General features: G+C 48.5%; 1 protein-coding gene across 4 annotated transcripts in view; it reads right to left on the minus strand.

The window, feature by feature from the left end:
* PRKCH (protein kinase C eta) overlaps nt 1-19,576 on the minus strand; it is a 103,283-nt gene that overhangs the window by 27,257 nt on the left and 56,450 nt on the right. For all 4 annotated transcript variants that reach the window (XR_014510188.1, XR_014510189.1, XR_014510190.1 and 1 more), the window contains exons 9-10: nt 19,201-19,374; nt 15,907-16,061 (exon numbers count right to left, since the gene is read on the minus strand). Coding sequence is in view for 1 of the 4 variants with exons in the window: in XM_083436505.1 (XP_083292631.1) it covers nt 15,907-16,061; nt 19,201-19,374 (329 nt within the window). In the remaining 3 variants the exon portion in view is untranslated. The remainder of the gene's footprint in view (nt 1-15,906; nt 16,062-19,200; nt 19,375-19,576) is intronic.

Below are 19,576 nucleotides of genomic sequence, written 5' to 3' on the forward strand. Positions count from 1 at the left end.
GTGTTCTCGAAGCTACAAACATGAATCTGACCAAAGTGCGGGTGGCAGTGGAAGACAGGAGTGCCTGGCGTGCTCTGGTCCATGGGGTCACGAAGAGTCGGACACGACTGAACGACTAAACAACAACAACAAAATGTCACACATTAAAAACTTCCCTGAACAGGGCTGCCTTCAGATGTCTACAGTTGTATGCCTCTTTAATTTCAGTTCACAAGCGCAGCAGCTAACCAGAGTAGCACCCACAAAGGGCAAGGCAACAGTCAAATCAGAACGGGAGCAGAAAGAGAAGGAACCCAAATCACAGAGGGGGAAATAGCTTGCCTAGTACTGACCATCACACTTCTCAGGCGCTAGGGGGGTCAGATTCCCCCCCCCCACGCCATCCCCTGCCGAAAATGAACTTTAGCACAGTAAACCCAATCTTCAATATGCAAGTTGCGTGTTAAATCACACGTATAAATGCACATATATGTACTGTGTCTTATGAAGGAATGAAGCATGGAGAGACTCTGGAAAACAATGTACCCATTTTACAGTTGGGAATCTATGGAGTCAGGAATTTACACCCCAATGGAAACAAACCATCACCTCTGTCTCATGCAGAATTAAGGTAAAGGTAAAGGTACCCCTGCCCGTACGGGCCAGTCTTGCCAGACTCTAGGGTTGTGCGCTCATCTCACTCTAAAGGCCGGGAGCCAGCGCTGTCCGAAGACACTTCCGGGTCACGTGGCCAGCGTGACAAGCTGCATCTGGCAAGCCAGCACAGCACACGGAACGCCGTTTACCTTCCCGCTACTAAGCAGTCCCTATTTATCTACTTGCACCCGGGAGTGCTTTCGAACTGCTAGGTTGGCAGGCGCTGGGACCGAACAACGGGAGCGCACCCCACCGCGGGGGATTTGAACCGCCAACCTTTCGATCGGCAAGTCCTAGGTGCTGAGGCTTTAACCCACAGCGCCACCCGCGTCCCTATGCAGAATTAGGGTTTGCTTAACTCTGCATTGGACTTTAGTCATATCACCCCTGCATTTTCTCTCTCTTTTTTTTGTTCAGATTAAAATATATAGGGGAATGGGTCATAGCTCAGTGGAGTCGCATCTGCCTTGCATTAAGTAACAACAACAACAGCAACAACATTTATATATCGTCCACCTGACTGGGTTGCCATCTCCCATCACAGCTCTCCCTGGAGATGTCAGGACTTGAACCCGGCACCTCCTGCCTGCATTGCAGATGCCCTGTCTCTGAGCCATCAGGCAAGTCTGAAGTGTGTAACAATGGAGATCTGAGCACAGAGCGCCATAATGTCAGATTGTGCCAGACTGTTCTTTGCTGCTTGTTGCTTCTTGCCTCCTCCGCATGTCAAACCATCGCTCCTTGGTGTGGAAACGCTTTTGGAAACGTGCGCTGTGAGATGCCACCCTTCAGAGGTGCAAAAAAAGTGACTCACTCCTATTACTGAGTTGCGAGAGGCAGCTCAGAAGAGAGAATCATGCCAGGGAATTACAGTGCAATCCTAGGCAGGCCTACTCAGAAGTAATCCCTATGGGCTTCAACGGGGCTCTAGAGGGTATAGGACAATTTCTGGAGGGCACTGCAGCGGTGTTGACCTTTCAAGCAATCTGAGACCATGCCAACCTGCCTGTCTCTGCTCCTCCCTCTTCATGCCTCTGGAAGACCAGGGAGGAGGGGAGCTTGTTGCAGCCAGAGAGGGAGACACCCATGACTCTTCCCCAGCCTGAGTCATCTCTGCCTCTTGGTCTCCCTCCTCTCCTGCTTCAGCTTCTGCCTCTGATTCTGCACTTTTCCCTGCCACAGACTCTCCCAGCTCACTAAGCCCTGTTGTCCCTTCCGCTTCTGGCACCTCCTCTTCCCAGGCTTCTCCCTTTTCTCCCTCTGACCACTCATGGTCGTCCCACCACCACTCCCTGGGTGGTTCTCCAGTTGGTTCCTCCATCCACTCCTCTGCATCCGGCTAGTCCATGACGTATCCTGGAGTTACTGCAAGGTTTAAATAGGGGCAGCTTAAAACTTAGGGGAAGGTTAATAGTAATTTATTTATTTATTTATTTATTATTATTATTATTATTATTATTATTATTATTATTATTATTTATACCCCACCCATCTAGCTGGGTTTCCCCAGCCACTCTGGGTGGCTTCCAGCAAAATATTAAAATACAATAATTCATCAAATATTAAAAGCTTCCCTAAACAGGGCTGCCTTCAGATGTCTTCTAAAAGTTGTTTATTTCTTTGACATCTTCTAAATAGTTGTTTATTTCTTTGACATCTGGTAGGAGGGCATTCCACAGGGCAGGAGCCACTACCAAGAAGGCCCTCTGCCTGGTTCCCTGTAACTTCATTTCTCGCAGTGAGGGAACCACCAGAAGGCGCTCGGTGCTGGACCTGACTGTCTGGGCAGAACGATAGGGGTGGAAATGCTCCTTCAGGTATAGTGCAGTGGTAGAGCATCTGCTTTGCATGCTGAAGGTCCCAGGTGCAATGCTCAGCATCTCCAGGTAGGGAGAGCTTACCGGGTGCTCTTCCAGGTCCTACATAACATCATTTTGCCTCCCTGCCTCCAGCATGCTGCATGGTGCCAACCGCTAAAACAGCTCCTGCTGAAACCCTGACCCAGCAGCTCTTGGGAAAGGACTGATTGTGGGAATAGTTCCATGTGAAGTGTGCTTCGAGTTTATTTGGAGGTACAACATGAAGCCCGTTAGAACACAAACAAGCTGAGCAGAGTTGCAAAGGGCGCTGAGCTCTGGGTTCACTTTGCAACTCGTAACTATAGACCAGAGATTTCAGTGAAGGGAAACTGGCCTGTAAATGCCCTATAGGTACCTGTTGATGTTGCTGTTGTTGTTTAGTCGTGTCCAACTCTTCGTGACCCCATGGACCAGAGCATGCCAGGCACTCCTGTCTTCCACTGCCTTGCACAGTTTGGTCAGACTCATGCTGGTAGCTTCGAGAACACTGTCCAGTCATCTCGTCCACTGTTGTCCCCTTCTCCTTGTGCCCTCCACCTTTCCCAACATCAGGGTCTTTTACAGGGAGTCTTCTCTTCTCATGAGCTGGCCAAAGTATTGGAGCCTCAGCTTCAGGATCTGTCCTTCCAGTGAGCACTCAGGGCTGATTTCCTTCAGAATGGAGAGCTTTGATCTTCTTGCAGTCCATGGGACTCTCAAGAGTCTCCTCCAGCACCAGAATTCAAAAGCACCAATTCTTCGAATATCAGCCTTCTTTATGGTCCAGCTCTCACTTCCATACATCACTACTGGGAAAATCATAGTTTTAACTGTACGGATCTTTGTCGGCAAGGTGATGTCTCTGCTTTTTAAGATGCTGTCTAGGATTTGTCATTGCTTTTCTCCCAAGAAGCAGGCGTCTTTTAATTTCGTGACTTCTGTCACCATCTGCAGTGATCATGGAGCCCAAGAAAGTAAAATCTCTCACTGCCTCCATTTCTTCCCCTTCTATTTGCCAGGAGGTGATGGGACCAGTGGCCATGATCTTCGTTTTTTTGATGTTGAGCTTCAGACCATATTTTGCGCTCTCCTCTTTCACCCTCACTAAAAGGTTATTTTAATTCCTCCTCACTTTCTGCCATCAAAGTTGTGTCATCTGCATATCTGATCGGTACCTAGGAGCACACAAAACTGTCTTATGCTGTCAGCCCATTGGTTCAGCCAGCCAGCGCTGTCTGCCCCGGGGACAGCCAATGTGATGGCCTCCACATTGGCAGACTACAACTCCCAGCATCCCTAGTCAGCATGACCAATGGACAAGAATGATGGGAGCTGTAGAATATCTGGGGAGGGAACACGCCACATTGACCAATTCTGGTTCTCTGCTGTCTAGCAGGAGCTACCTAAGGTGTAGATGCTGCAGAACCTGTGATGGGAAATTGACAACTGAACCCAGGACCTCGCATGGGCAAAGCCTGTTCTCTTAGGCTGAGCTTTGGCCTCTTTTTAACCCTGCCACAAGCCAAGCATTCTGCAGTTTGCCAGCTGGCAGGGGAAAGGTCAGCGGCATTGGAAAAGTCGCCTTTCCAAGATGTTCACAGACACACAGGCACATTTCCCAGGACACAGATTACTCAGCTGTATTTACAGTAATTGTGCATCGTCAGCAGATCACAAGGTCCCGGGGGGGGGGGGGGAGATGGATCAGGAACCCTTTCCACTTGTGACTCAGACACCGGCTCTGTGATACAACCATCCTTGCAATGCCAAAGGAGGCTTCAAATGCCCATCTCCACTTCTCTTTACCAACTTCTTCCCCCACAATCATGGTTTCCAAAGAACTCATCAGTGGGCACACCGAAAAGTTTCCACACATTTGAAGCACACGACTTCCCCAAGGAATTCTGGGAAGTGTAGTTTTCCCAAGGGTGCTGGGGCGTGTAGCTCTGTAAGGAGGGAAACTACAGTTCCCAGGATTCTTCAGGGGGAATCACATGCTTTAAATGCGTGTTGGGTGCGCTTTAAATGCATGCAGTGGATCTGCTCTTAGCGATGCTCTTCCAGCTGAAATGCTAAAATAGACAGCATCCAGGGGTGGAGGAATAGGGGTGCAGTGGGGGCAGCCCACCCTGGGTGTAATCATTGAGGGGGGTGACATTCGGTGTGCCGCCTGCCCACGACTCCCAAGCCTACCACGAGCCATCGGGGGGAAGGAGCAGAGTTCCACCGCCTTGCCGGCAGCCCCCCTTCATTTTGACAGCTCGGGGGAGGCTTGGGAGTTGCAGGAGCCTCAAGGACGTGCTCTACGGGGAGCTGGCTTCAGGCACCAGGCCTGTTGGCAGACCAACTGTGTTACAAAGATGTCGGCAAACATGACATGAAGGCTGACAACATCAACCCTGCCGTGTGGGGAATCCCTTGCAGACGACCGCGGTGCCTGGAGACAGATGGTCAGGTTCTGCATCCACCGCAGTGACCTTGGGGAGGAGCGCAGAGAGAAGAAATGCCATGGTGCATCTGCAGCAGCACAACCGGACGCCTTCATCTGCCTCAGCTGCAACAGAACATGTCTCTCCCGTATCGGTCTCTACAGCCACTGCAGGCACTGTAACCTTCCAACACCTCCATTGTCTCCCAAGACAGATGGATGCATATGCCCAAGAGCTGAGCTGGCTGGGGACCCTTCCTGTGCTTAGGAAAAGGCAACCAGCAGCTGACCAGGTAAGAGCCCTGCAGCCTCTGAGCCAACACGACCCACCAAGGGTGTGAACCCTGCTTCTCCTAAGCTTCCTCTTCCACAGTAAGCTCTGCGAGACTTGCTGTGCTCTGCCAGCCACGTCCAAGGCGCTTATGACCCAGAAGGGCTATTAAAACAGAACATGCCCAAACAAGGGAGGGTGAACATTAAAAGACTAAGCAGAATAAGGGAAGGCTCAGGTGGTGCCAAGTGCTTAAGAGGAGCCTGCCAGGACAGGTGAGAGGGCTGAGCTGGAGCAGAGGAAGGCGGCAAGGCGGGCATAAGAATATGAAGAGTGGCGTAAACATTTTTCAGAGCAATAGAAGGTGACAAATTCAGACTGCATGACAAGCCCAAAGAGCCTCTTCGGTGCTGGTTTTTCTAAAGCGGCAAAAGAAGAGGTGCTCATGGGAGCCAGAATGAGTGCGGTGCCAACCTCACGCCTCTTCCTCCTCCTCCTCCTCCCCAAAGCCACTGTATTACACGCCAGCTTTCAACTCAGCCACCGATTCACACATGTTGAAGCCTGTGTGGAAAACTATAACCTGGAAACATTTGCAGCTATCAGCCTCCGGACTAACATGGGCTGGAAACGTAGGAATTTTGAGACACAAAGGGGGGAAAACTCATCACTCTTCAAACGACCCAAAATGTCCCTCTCTAGTCATGATTGACATTTATTAAGGACTGGAAGCTTCTTGTGGACTTTTTGCATGAAAGAGAAAATATAATATCTGGATTTGAAGATTGAAAAAATACTGGCTTGTGGAAAATAGAATAGTTGGATATCAGTTTGAGTGAATACTTTGAGCAAGTTGCTATACATAGAAAACCAGAAGTCTTTTCATCTTTTTCTCTTTTCTCTCTCTTTCCCCCTCGTCTTTTCTTTTCTTTTCTTTTCCCTTTCTCCTTTATCTTTGCTCCTGTTTCTTTTTTTGATTAGATTTTTAAAACATTTCTTTTATTCTGGTGTATTATAAAAAGATACTTTGTACTGGGTATGTATATCTTTTGGTAAGTATGAATAAGAATAAAAAAAATGTTAGGAGGCCAAAATGTACCTCTCTGGTTTTTTTACTGTTCAAATTATATATTACGTTCCACTCTCACCAGTTTGTTCCACAGGACAAACTGGGGTGGGGTGCTCTCCACCCTAGGTCCTGAGTGGAGTCACTCAGAACAGATAAAATAAAGTATTTTTTTTACACAGCACATAGTTAAACTCTGGAACTCACAGTGATGGCCGCCAACTCAGCTGGCTATAAAAGAGGATTGGACAAATTCATGGGGGAGACAGCTTCTTGGGGTATCCAGACTTCCTCATCCAACCCATCGCCTCCCTGCCAAAATCACACCCTCTTCAAACTAGTGTAATTTGGTTTGGTTTAGCCCAAGCAATATTTCCCCTCCTGGGCTGAGACAGCCTATGATTCGTAGCAGATCCTTATCTCCGGGCCTGGCAGGGCCATCTTGCCCCGGGGGTGCAAGGGGTGTGGGGCACCGGGGCGCTGAATTCTGGGGGGTGCCAGCTGGTGAAGCCGCCTAAGCTCTTAACTATCTACCTGTTATGAAATAATAAATGATACGGAGGGGGGGGGCATGTCTTCTTCACCTCCTTCTTTGCTATAATATATCCATTTATTTCCAATTCTCAATGTCAAAAGGGACTAAAATCTATAAAATTCATAGAAAATCAATGTGCCAATTTGCTCAATTTCTCTAGGACTCCATGACACCTCCCCTGTCCTCCATAATCCCTCAAGCAAGGTGTCAAGACCCTAATCCTGTCAAATCACTCTGCCAAGCCTTTCCTCTGGGCAATGCCAGGTGGCAGACTATGCATACATGGACCATTGTCTTCTCATCACCGGGACTCAGGATGTGCTTATCTGCGCATATCTCCAGCTCTGCATATTCCCCCCTCCCTCCTCCATATGTTAATCCTTGGATCTTCTGCAGTTTGCTCCTGTCTCCGGCTGAGCTCATTTTCCTCCGCAGGGACCCACGGACTTAGTCCGACGAGCTGGGTGGCAGAGCAGCCTCGCACCCAGATTTTACCATAACAATAAATAATTTTGATCAAGCTAGAAAAACAAAACACATATACAGTGGTACCTCAGGTTACAGACGCTTCAGGTTACAGACTCCGCTAACCCAGAAATATTACCTCGGGTTAAGAACTTTGCTTCAGGATGAGAACAGAGATAGTGCAGCGGTGGCGCAGCGGGAGGCCCCATTAGCTAAAGTGGTACCTCAGGTTAAGAAAAGTTTCAGGTTCAGAACGGACCTCCTGAACAAATTAAGCTCTTAACCCAAGGTACCACTGTATACCTAGGTATTACCGAAATGTATACCTACTGTTCCACTACAGGACTTTCGACTTTGTGCGCTCATTTACCAAACACGCGACACGCCAGCAGCGGCGCTTGTCACTCAGAATGGCGGCGCTTGTCATTCACAACGGTGCAGTGGATGCGAAATTAACTCTTCCATCAAAATAATATGTTCCTTATTGTATTGAGCTGCTATGCGGCAGCAGGGTCAGCGGCACCTTTGACACGACTGATGTATCTCCTACGTAGGTGCCTAAATAATACTTAAAAGTTCAAGTGTGGTGGTGTTGCATACTTAAGTATAAGTGTATTGTAAATAAATGAGCAAATTAAAAAGTTTGTTTCCCTCCCTTCTTTCGTAAACAAGAGATAAGGCGTAAGCGTGGTGTCTGCCAGAAGCACAATAAAAGTTAATTTGGGGGCTAAACTAAATTTGGGGGCGCTGGGCGGATCTTTGTACCCCGGCGGCGCATATGCTAAAGACAGTGCTAGGGCCTGGTATGGAGTTTCTTGAAATCAGGGTGATTTACTTCTGAGTAAACATGTATCAGATCGGACTGCTAAGTCAGCTCCCTCATTTGCACCCAGAGGGGATCGGAAGCAAGATTACTGTTGTCATTTTAAACAGAAAAGGTGACTGAATAAATTCAGGGAAAGGATTTCGCAAACACACTTCCGGCCTCTGATTTAATATCTTTTTCTTATGAACTGCCTTTCCCCGAGCAGAAAGAATCCCACGACTGTGTCCTATCTGCCCTTTATTAGAAATCTTCTGCCTTAAAAAAGAACCCCCACACGACAACAACCGCCAGGATTATTATATAAGGCACCTTCTAAATGTCAGCAGCTGCAGCTCAGCCATCAAGTTTATGAACTTGTTGATAAAAAGCATGTCCTGTATAAAAAAAAAGCTATAAAAGAAGAAGGAGAAGAGAATAAACCCCGAAGCCCTGAGATCAATGAGCGGGATCATGCCAGGTCGTATAATAAACTTTCCGAGGAAGACAAGCTAGCTTGTAAACCTCAGTCGGGAGGAGATAACCATTCAAGGCAAGAGGTTAAGGCGAGATGCGAGCCCTGCCAACCCACAAAATGCAGGAACAAAACACAAGGAAACTTTCTGAATCTTTTTTAAAGTGTGCAAATCAAGGCCGTAACTAGAACCACCATTTCGCTGGCAGATTAATCTGCCAAAAGGTGAGCCGATAAAAAGGGGTGGGAGCCCATTTTAGAATCTAGTATTGTAGAGTTAGGGACACAGGTGGCGCTGTGGCTTAAAGCCTCAGCGCCTAGGGCTTGTCGATCGAAAGGTCGGCGGTTCGAATCCCCGCGGCGGGGTGCGCTCCCGTTGTTCGGTCCCAGCGCCTGCCAACCTAGCAGTTCGAAAGCACTCCCGGGTGCAAGTAGATAAATAGGGACCGCTTACTAGCGGGAAGGTAAACGGCGTTTCCGTGTGCGGCTCTGGCTCGCCAGAGCAGCGATGTCACGCTGGCCATGTGACCCGGAAGTGTCTCCGGACAGCGCTGGCCCCCGGCCTCTTTGAGTGAGATGGGCGCACAACCCTAGAGTCTGTCAAGACTGGCCCGTACGGGCAGGGGTACCTTTACCTTTACCTTTATTGTAGAGTTGGAAGGGACCCCGGAAGCCATCTGCAATGCTGGAATCTCAACTAAAAGCATCCAGGACAGATGGCCATCCAACCTCTGCTTTAAAACTTCCAAGGAAGGAGAGTCCACCACCTCCCGAGGGAGACCATTCCACCATCAAACAGCTTTTGCCGTCAGAAAGTTCTTCCTAACATTTACAGGAGTCAGAATCTCTTTCCTTGACATTTGGAGCCATTGGCTTTGGTCTTATCCTTCTTCAGCAGCAGAAAACAAGCTTGCTTCACCAAATCAACCCAGCCAGATGGGCAAGGTATATAATAATAATAATAATTTATTATTTGTACCCCGCCCATCTGGCTGGGTTTCTCCAGCCACTCTGGGCGGCTTCCAACAAAGATGAAAAATACACTAAAATGTCACATATTAAAAACTTCCCTGAACAGGGCTGCCTTCAGATGTCTTCTGAATGTCAGGTAGTTGTTTATCGCTTTGACATCTGATGGGAGGGCGTTCCACAGGACAGGCGCCACTACCGAGAAGGCCCTCTACCTGGTTCCCTGTATATTGGCCTCTTGCAGTGAGGGAACCGCCAGAAGGCCCTCGGAGCTGGACCTCAGTGTCCGGGCAGAACGATGGGGGTGGAGACGCTCCTTCAGATATAATTTATTATTTATACACTGCCCATCTTGCTGGGTTCCCCAGCCACTCTGGGTGGCTTCCAACAGAATATTAAAATACAATACAGTGGTACCTCAGGTTACATACGCTTCAGGTTACATACGCTTCAGGTTACAGATTCCACTAACCCAGAAATAGTGCTTCAGGTTAAGAACTTTGCTTCAGGATGAGAACAGAAATCGTGCTCCGGTGGCGCGGCGGCAGCAGGAGGCCCCATTAGCTAAAGTGGTGCTTCAGGTTAAGAACAGTTTCAGGTTAAGTACGGACCTCCGGAATGAATGAAGTACTTAACCCGAGGTACCACTGTAGTCTACTAAACATTAAAAGCTTCCCTAAACAGGGCTGACTTCAGATGTCTTCTAAAAGTCTGGTACAGTGGTACCTTGGGATCCTGAAGCGAACGCAACCCGCGTCTGCGCATCTGTGCATGGGCGGGCCACATTTTGCCGCTTCCGTGCATGCGCTTGACATCATTTTGACCGTCGGCGCATGCGCACACGGTGAGACCCAGACGTAACACACTCCGTTACTTCCGGGTCGCTGCAGAGCGCAACCCGAAAAAACTTAAGCACATTTATCCCGAGGTATGACTGTAGTTGTTTATTTCCTTGACATCTGATGGGAGGGCGTTCCACAGGGCAGGTGCCACTACCGAGAAGGCCCTCTGCCTGGTTCCCTTTAGCTTCACTTCTCGCAGTGAGGGAACCACCAGAAGGCCCTCAATGCTGCACCTCAGTGTCCAGGCAGAACGATGGGGGTGGAGACACTCCTTCAGGTATACTGGGCAGAGGCTGTTTAGGGCTTTAAAGGTCAGCACCTTCTTCTTCTTCTTCTTCTTCTTCTTCTTCTTCTTCTTCTCCTACTACTACTACTACTACAAAATGTTACAGGATTTCGGACATTTGGGATTGGAAACGATTCCTGCATTGCAGGGGGTTTGACTAGATGACCCTCAGGGTCCCTTCCAACTCTACAATTCTATGATTCTAGAAGCAGGATGTCTGCCCCAAAGCAGGCCAAGACCACCATGAGCACAAATCATGGAGGCACAAGAAAAGGAAGTCTGGACATCAACACAAGAGAAAAAAGAAAATACATTTCATGTCCATTTTTTGTTGTTTTATCTTTTATGTAAAACCTAATAAAATATTTATTAAAAAAAAGAAAAAAGAAAAGGAAGTCTGGAGGGGTCCTAAATAAACACCGTATTTTTCGCTCTATAGGACGCACCCGACCATAGGACACACCTTGTTTTAGAGGGGGAGAACAAGAAAAAAAATTCTCCCCCTCTCTGCTCAGCGCCCCTTCAGCAAAGCGGCAGGAGAAACGGAGCCTCTTCCATTTCTGTGCTTTGGAGGCTTCGCGTTGCTATCGCTGAAGCCAAGGAGCCTGCATTCGCTCCATAGGACGCACCCACATTTCCCTTTAATTTTTGGAGGGGAAAAAGTGCATCCTATAGAGCAAAAAATACGGTATACACCTGACCCTACAACCTCCCCACCCTGCCTCATTCACTCTCAGGTAATTCCACAGCTGTTTTCCAAAACAAGACAACCAGCTACCCATCTCTCCTGCCTTCGGAATGGCTTAATATCCGGATGTGTGTTTGTTTCTGGGTGTGCATAAAACTGTAATTTGAGGGCCCGTTTCTCCGCAAGATCAGCCTGCTGCCATCAGTTTCCCTTCGAATATTTATTGTGACACTTGGCGCAAGTGTGTGTGTTTGTGTCTGCATGCGCTGAAGGGCTCCTAGGCATAAGATAATTTATTCCACAGTCTCTGGGAGAATACATTCGAGAGCAGGCAGACGCCTGGGGCTGCTCCAATCGGTGTAAACAGATGTCTTCGGAGGACTGATTGAATGTCAATGGCTGCCGCTCGTCGCTGTTTGAAACAGGGTCTCGGTTGCGTAACCATTTGGCGTCTCCTCTCCTTCGGGCTTTGGCATCAAGCGCGAGAGGGGAAGTGAGAACGAGAGGCGAGTGCGGTATTAACAGGACATTTCTTCCTTCCTTTCGCCTTGCCAGAGGGGTCCTGTGCCCGCAGCAACCAGCTTTTGCTTCCATATTTACAGGCAAAATGTTATGCTGGAGTGGGAGAGTTATTTATGCAATTTCCCTGGTAAAAACGTTCTCAGAGTCTGGCTGCTGTTGAGAGTGTTGCGGCGCTTGCCTGTGATGCAGAAGGGAGGAAGGTTTGTATGGCCAATAACACTTTTCCAGTGAAAATGTGGACATGCTTGCATTCCTGAAAGCCCCTGATCTCTTGCCCCTCGCGGCTCCTTGTGATCTTTTCTCTAAGGCTCTCTGTGTTGCATTCATCCAGTCTGCAAACATCTCTCATGTTTCTGTTTTTTCACTCAAATATACTAGCCTCAACTAGAGCCAGGGCCTTTTCAACACTGGCCCCAGCCTGGTGGAACGCTCTGCCTCATGAGACCAGGGCCCTGAAGGATCTGATTTCTTTCCGCAGGGCCTGTAAGACAGAGTTGTTCCGCCTGGCCTTTGGCTTGATTCCATCTGCCTCTTTCTTTTTTTCCTTTCTTCTTCTGTGTTGGAACTCCTATTTGGGGACTTCCCTGGCTTTTTTCTGGCCCACATAGGACCAGTCTGGATAGTTAGCCTTAGTAGCCTTGACGTTTTCATCCCCCAAAAAGTTTTTGATTTGAGTTTCAATTGAAATGAGGCTGCATTTTAATGTTTTAATGTTGTATTTTAATGTTGTGTTTTAAGTTGTATTTCAATCAATTTGTTTTTATATCTGTTGTTAGCCGCCCTGAGCCCAGTCTTGGCTGGGGAGGGCGGGGTATAAATAATAATAATAATAATAATAATAATAATAATAATAATAATTCTAAAAACATCACTGTCCTTGAACAAGGATGGGGAACCTTCGGTCCAGGGACTAAATATGACCCTCCAGACCTCTCTGCCTGACCCTGGGGACTTTCCGCAGGCCACACAGCCTTCTGAGTCATGCCTCTTACCACCCCTGATTCACACCCTCACTGAATATTTGGGCCTGTCTAGGATCACAGCGGGTGGTGCTGTGGGTAAAGCCTCAGTGCCTAGGACTTGCCGATCGCATGGTCGGCGGTTCAAATCCCCACAGCGGGGTGTGCTCCCATCGTTCGGTCCCAGCGCCTGCCAACCTAGCAGTTTGAAAGCACCCTTGAGTGCAAGTAGATAAATAGGGACCGCTTACCAGCGGGAAGGTAAACGGCATTCCGCGTGCTGTGCTGGCTCGCCAGATGCAGCTTGTCATGCTGGCTACGTGACCCGGAAGTGTCTGCAGACAGTGCTGGCTCCCGGCCTATAAGACTGAGATGAGCGTGCAACCCTAGAGTCTGGCAAGACTGGCCCGAACGGGCAGGGGTACCTTTACCTTTAGGATCACAGAATCATCTAGTCCAGGGGTCAGCAAAGCTTACCTTGCCTGGGTCAGTTTACTGCTGTGAAGCCCCCTCTGTGGGCTGGATCGTGGGCGTGTGTAAGCGCCCGCCCACAATTTCTGGTGTCTGTGTCTGCGCAGACGCAATTATTGGCTTCTGCACAGACTCAATTTTTGGCGCCACCGAAGTGAGTCCCCGCACCACGCTGCACCGGTTTAGCACAGCGCGCAGGGACTCACCGAGAAGGTGGCTCGTTTGGGGGGTGGCTCGTAGCCCGGTAAAACGACCCCCATGGGCCACTTGTGGCCCATGGGCCTTAGGTTGCCAACTCCTGATCTAGTCCAACCCCCTGCGATGCAGGAATCAAACCTCTGGTCTCCCATCCGATTTGAGACCCTGCTTGACCCTGTTTACTTTTGCCAACGCGCTGTGCCCTTGAATTCTGACAATGTTTCAGATGCCCATGTAGGCCGAGGAATATTCCAGCCTTAAAAAGCTGTCAAAGTCTCCTCCTCTCCAGGGTTTGCCCCAAACAATTGGAGACTGTGCCTGCAGGAAGCCAACCTCTCCTCCGTCCTTTTCATGCCTCTTTTGGTTCTGCAAGACCAGGGGGAGTGGACCTTGTCGCAGCAGGAAGGGGAGACACCGGGACACCAGCAGGACTCGTCTCTGCCTCTAGGCCTCCCTCTTCTCCTGCTTCAGCTTCAGCTTCTGCTTCTGATTTTGGGCTTTTCTCTGCCACCAATTCTCCCATCTCACTAAGCCCTGTTACCTCTTCATCTTCCGACATTCCTCCTCCCAGACCTCTCCCTTTACTCCCTCTGACCACTCACTCCAAGCCACCATTCCTCTGCGTCCAACCAGTCCATGACAAGCATGATGAGTGGGGCCTTTGCCCACTAATAAGTGGACCCATGATACAATGTTGAGCTGCAGCACTAGAGCAGGCTTCCTCAACCTCGGCCCTCCAGATGTTTTGAGACTGCAATTCCCAACATGCCTGATCACTGGTCTTGCTAGCTAGGGATCATGGGTGTTGTAGGCCAAAAACATCTGGAGGGCCGAGGTTGAGGAAGCCTGCACTAGAGTCATCAACTAACGGGGGAATGGAGGCTAGTCTAGCAGGGTGAAAGGGGGCACTGCCCCATCAGCAGCCCTTAGCAAGCCCCTACCTGCCTGTCTTCTGAACTGCAAATAGACCAGAGGGTGGCCATGGCTGTCCGCTTCCTTCTCCGCATCACACTTGCAAAACTCAGAAGGAAGATGGGGACACAGCCAGAATCAGCTTCCTCTGCCTGTCACTGGCTCCACCTCCGGCTGGCTTTGTGCCCTGCCAGTCCTAATGGGCACCACTCAACACTGCGCTGGTGGAGCTCCTTTCTTTGGTCTAGCTGGGTATGATAGTGATAAATGCATCACCAGTATTTAAGAACTTGGGTAATTCACGGCACCACCTCCTTAGAACTCTGCTTCTGTCTCTGTTGATTTATAGTCAGCCATGACAGGCCAGGATGGGCCACCTCTGCCCTTCTGGTTTCCAGACGCTCACCAGCTCTGAGGATTGCCATCAACTTCTTCTTCTTCTTTGGGGATCACTCATAGCTGAGTAAGATTGTCTTCTATAAACACGATCTTAACAGTGAGTCCGTAAGTGACTGTGGAGGCCAATTCTGGATCCACACGTCCTTCCACAGTGGGGACATAGGTTTCCGGGCGGAAGTTGATTTCCATGTGGATTTGCCAAGCATGCCTTCCTCTTAGCACGTTTCTCCCTTTCGTCCTGAGTTTGAGCGTCTTCAAAGCCCATCTTTGGTAAAGGCTGTTCTCCAACTGGAGCGCTCGCAGGCCAATGTTTTCCAGTTGTCAGTGTTTATACTACATTTTCTTAGATTTTCCTTGAGTGAGTCTTTAAACCTCTTTTGCTGACCACCAGCATTGCGCTTTCCATTCTTAAGTTCGGAATAGAGTAGTTGTTTTGGAAGATGATAATCAGGCATCCGCACATCATGACCAGTTCAACGAAGTTGATGTTGAAGAATCATTGCTTCAACACTGGTGATCTTTGCTTCTTCCAGTACACTGGCATTAGTTCACCTGTCTTCCCAAATGATGTGTAAAAATTTTCGGAGACATCGTTGATGGAATCTTTTGAGGAGTTGGAGATGGCTTTTATAAGTGGTCCATGTTTCACAAGAGTACAGTAAGGTTGGCAGGATGATAGCTTCAAGAAAAAAACTGGCAGCAGGTGTTGGGCTGTGAGCCAGTAAAAAGGTGAACTGGGAAGATGTTTGATTTCCCCACATACTGCTATATGGCTGAAAAAGTGGCACCTACTGACATTTCCCTGTGAAGCTGCTTTTATTGATTTTATTATTCTAAAAAGAGGAGGCGGCATAGAATTGTAGAGTTGGAAGGGAGCAAGAGTATCACCTAGTAGTCTAACCCCCAGCAATGCAAGAATCTTTTGCCCAATGTGGGGCTCAAACCCCCGACCTTGAGATTAAGAGTCTCGTGCTTTACTGATTGTGCTATCCCAGGTCTATTCATCTTGGTGTGTTTTTTAATGCTGTGACCAGACCTGGGATCATTGGTTGAAGGGCAGGGTATAAATGGAATTTATTCATTTAATTTAATTAGCAGCAGCAGCAACAACAACAACAAATTATTGCATGGTGTTCTTGCTCACCTGTAAATGATGCCTCCTTCATGGAGGAACATGAGGGCCGAAATTATTTCTGCGGCATAAAACCGGGCTCGGGCTTCGTCGAAGCGGCGGGATTTCTGGATGTGAAACATCAGGTCCCCTCCATTCACAAATTCCATGACGAAGAAGAGGCGGTCCTAACAGAAGACATGGAGACACCATGCTCAATGGGAGGCCGTTTGGTAACTCTGGCAATGCACTCAGGCACCACGTCACACGCAGGCTGAAATTTCGCATGCTGCTTTGATTAAATTCATTTTAAATAATCATTAAGTGTTGGAAGTGTTGAATGCTTGAGGAGCATCGGCAAAGCCCCTGTGGGCTGCTCTCAGACACTCCCCCAGTCCAGGGCTGGATTCAGGTTTGATGACTGAAGGTAATGGGGCCCTTTATATGTCCAGCTGTCCTTTGTCAACAACAAATTGTCACTTTTTTTGGTATTGAATATATGCTATATGGTAATTTATGGGGTCCCATGGACTGCAAGAAGATCAAACGTATCCATTCTGAAGGAAATCAGCCCTGAGGGCTCACTGGAAGGACAGATACTGAAGCTGAGGCTCCAATACTTTGGCCACCTCAAGAGAAGAGAAGACTCCCTGGGAAAGACCATGATGTTGGGAAAGATGGAGGGCACAAGGAGAAGGGGACGACAGAGGACGAGATGGTTGGACAGTGTTCTCAAAGCTACAAACATGAGTTTGACCAAACTGCGGGAGGCAGTGGAAGACAGGAGTGCCTGGGGTGCTCTGGTCCATGGAGTCACGAAGAGTCGGACACGACTAAACGACTAAACAACAACAACAATTTATGGACCTAATAGGTATCTAAAACCAGTGATATTTCAGGGAGCAGGCTAGCAGGCGGGGCCCATTACTTACATCATTGGAGCCTACACAACACAAAACACTGTTGCTGTATGTAGGTTTTAATTTATTTGTTTTTTATCTTGTATTTTGGAAATGAACATCCAGTGGTTTTTTCCATTAAATTTTTTGGGGGGCCCCAAGAGAGTGGGGCCCTAAGCTATAGCTTGTTTAGCTTATATGTAAATCCGGCACTGCCTCAAGTCTAGAAAGAGCTACTCTTGTTTATTATCTTGCAGAGGAAAACGAAAGTCAGCCAGGCAAGGATCTTTTATCTCATGGCAGGAAAAAGAGGCAAGGGGGATGTTTTCAGACCTGGCATCAAGAGTTGGTACAACTGGACATGTACTGAGGGCCTATACTTTAGGAGGGGGTCACTGATAAGAAGAGACATCACCTTGCCGACAAAGGTCCATATAGTTAAAGCTATGGTTTTCCCAATGATGTATGGAAGTGAAAGCTGGACTATAAAGAAGGCTGATCGCCAAAGAATTGATGCTTTTGAATTATGGTGCTGGAGGAGACTCTTGAGAGTCCCATGGACTGCAAGAAGATCAAACCGATCCATTCTGAAGGAAATCAGCCCTGAGTGCTCACTGGAAGGGCAGATCCTGAAGCTGAGACTCCAATACTTTGGCCACCTCATGAGAAGAGAAGACTCCCTGGGAAAGACCCTGATGTTGGGAAAGATGGAGGGCACAAGGAGAAGGGGACGACAGAGGATGAGATGGTGGGACAGTGTTCTCGAAGCTACAAACATGAGTCTGACCAAACTATGGGAGGCAGTGGAAGACAGGAGTGTCTGGTGTGCTCTGGTCCATGGGGTCACGAAGAGTCGGACACGACTAAACAACAACAATACTTTAGGAGGGGGTCACTGATAAGATCCCCCAGTACTTGCTGCAGGGAGGAGGTGGACTCATTTGGGTGGGGGCCCAGATGGGTTGTCTTGCCCAAAGACCCCCCAGGAATCAACCCCGGAAGTTTTGAACTCAGCCTTGCTCACCGTGAGCAACAACCGCGGCTGTGTACACACCACACATTTAAAGCACATGGCTTCCCGCAAAGAATCCTGGGAACTGTAGTTTGTTAAGGGCGCTGGGGGGGTGGCTGTGTGAGCGGCAAACTGCATCTCCCAGGACTCTTTGGGGCCCAAGACATTTTGGCACCTGAGGCGAACCACAAAATGGCAGCTCACCCCACACCACCGCCCTGGCCAGGGAAGAAGGGGCGAGCGAGGAGCTAAATTGGGAACAGTGGCAGCAACAGCGAGTGATGGATTCCTTGGATCTGCTGCCCCTGTGCATCCTGCCGCCTGAGGCGGTCGCCTCACCTTGCCTTATGGGTGGGCCGGCCTTGGGGTGGGGGAAGCTGTGTACTTTAAAGGTATGGCATGGAGGCAGACGGTTTCCTTGGCAGGGATCGTGGGGAATGTATGAAAAGAGGAAGATCAGCCTCTCAAAAACTGAGTCGCTCCCAGGGAAAGCTAGTAATCCCGTTTTATTGAAATGCTTGTGAGGAAAATGAATGCCGAGGGACTCACAAGCCTGTCCTTTGGCAAGAATGTGGACTGTGGTTGTGAGGTCCCAACAGGCAGCTGCTGCCTCGTTTCCTCAGCTAACCTTTCCTGGGAATTTTTTTTTTAAGGGCCATGTGACTGGCGGAGGCTGAATTTTTCACTTGCGACGCCTGCCACCTAGTGCTCACTCTCAGGAAAACACAGCCCGTTCCTTGCAAAGTCAGAAACTGTATTGCAATCAAGACAAGTAGATTCATCTCCAGAGCTATCAGCTTTTTGCGGATAGAATCATAGAACTGTAGAGTTGAGAGGCAGGAATCATCTTTTGACCCAACTCACAACCCTGAGATTAAGAGTCTCATTGAAATACACTTGGAGTCGAGAGTGGATTTCATGCTCTTTATTCAGCTCACAGTGGTGAGGAGGAATGGAAGTTCCCCCAGAATGTCTGCTTTATATACATTGTTTACACAATGGGCCCCACGTGATTGGCTAATTCTGGGATTCTCCTGTAGGCCAATCAGGTTGCGGATTCACTTCCACCTGGAGCTGAATTGGGTGGCTCCTGCGAACCAATCAGACTGCTGCATTCTGGATCCTATTGTTCTAGGACCAATCAGACTGCTGCATTCTGGATCCTATTGTTCTAGGACCAATCAGACTGCTGCATTCTGGATCCTATTCAACTCAGTACATAACACTCATGTTCCACCAACTGAGCTATCCTAGCAGGATCCTCTCTATACTTCTTTGAGAATAACTCCAACAAAACTAGAAAACCCTATGGTCCACAGGCCTGTTTTGTAAGGAAGATTTAGAGCTCATTCAGGAAGCGAAGATCTCTGTGTTCCTAATGCTGATTTTGCTGTGGAGGTTGAGAAGAATACTTACAGGTGTCTGAAAGCAGCAGTAGAGCTGGGTTAGGAATGGATGATTCCTGGCCAGGGTCAAAATCCGCTTTTCCGTCAGAGTGCATTCCACATCGTCGTCTTGCAGAATCACATCCTTCTTCAGCACTTTTATGGCATAAAGGAATCCCGTCTGTTTTGTTTTAGCCAGCATCACCTAACCAGGCAGAAATAAATGTTTTTAGTTTGCAGGAAAAGGAGATACGAGTTTATAAAACTATGGATATTGTGGGGGAACTGGGTAGAGGGACTTTTTATGCTAGAATTTGAGCTCATTTGGTGCTGGGCAGGAGCTTCTGATTTTTCTCCCACCTTTAAAAAAAATAAATCTATGGGCACAAATAGAAATAGGTTAATTA

Source organism: Podarcis tiliguerta (genome assembly GCF_965153285.1).
Source record: "Podarcis tiliguerta genome assembly, chromosome: 1".
In the NCBI taxonomy this organism is placed as follows: Eukaryota; Metazoa; Chordata; class Lepidosauria; order Squamata; family Lacertidae; genus Podarcis; species Podarcis tiliguerta.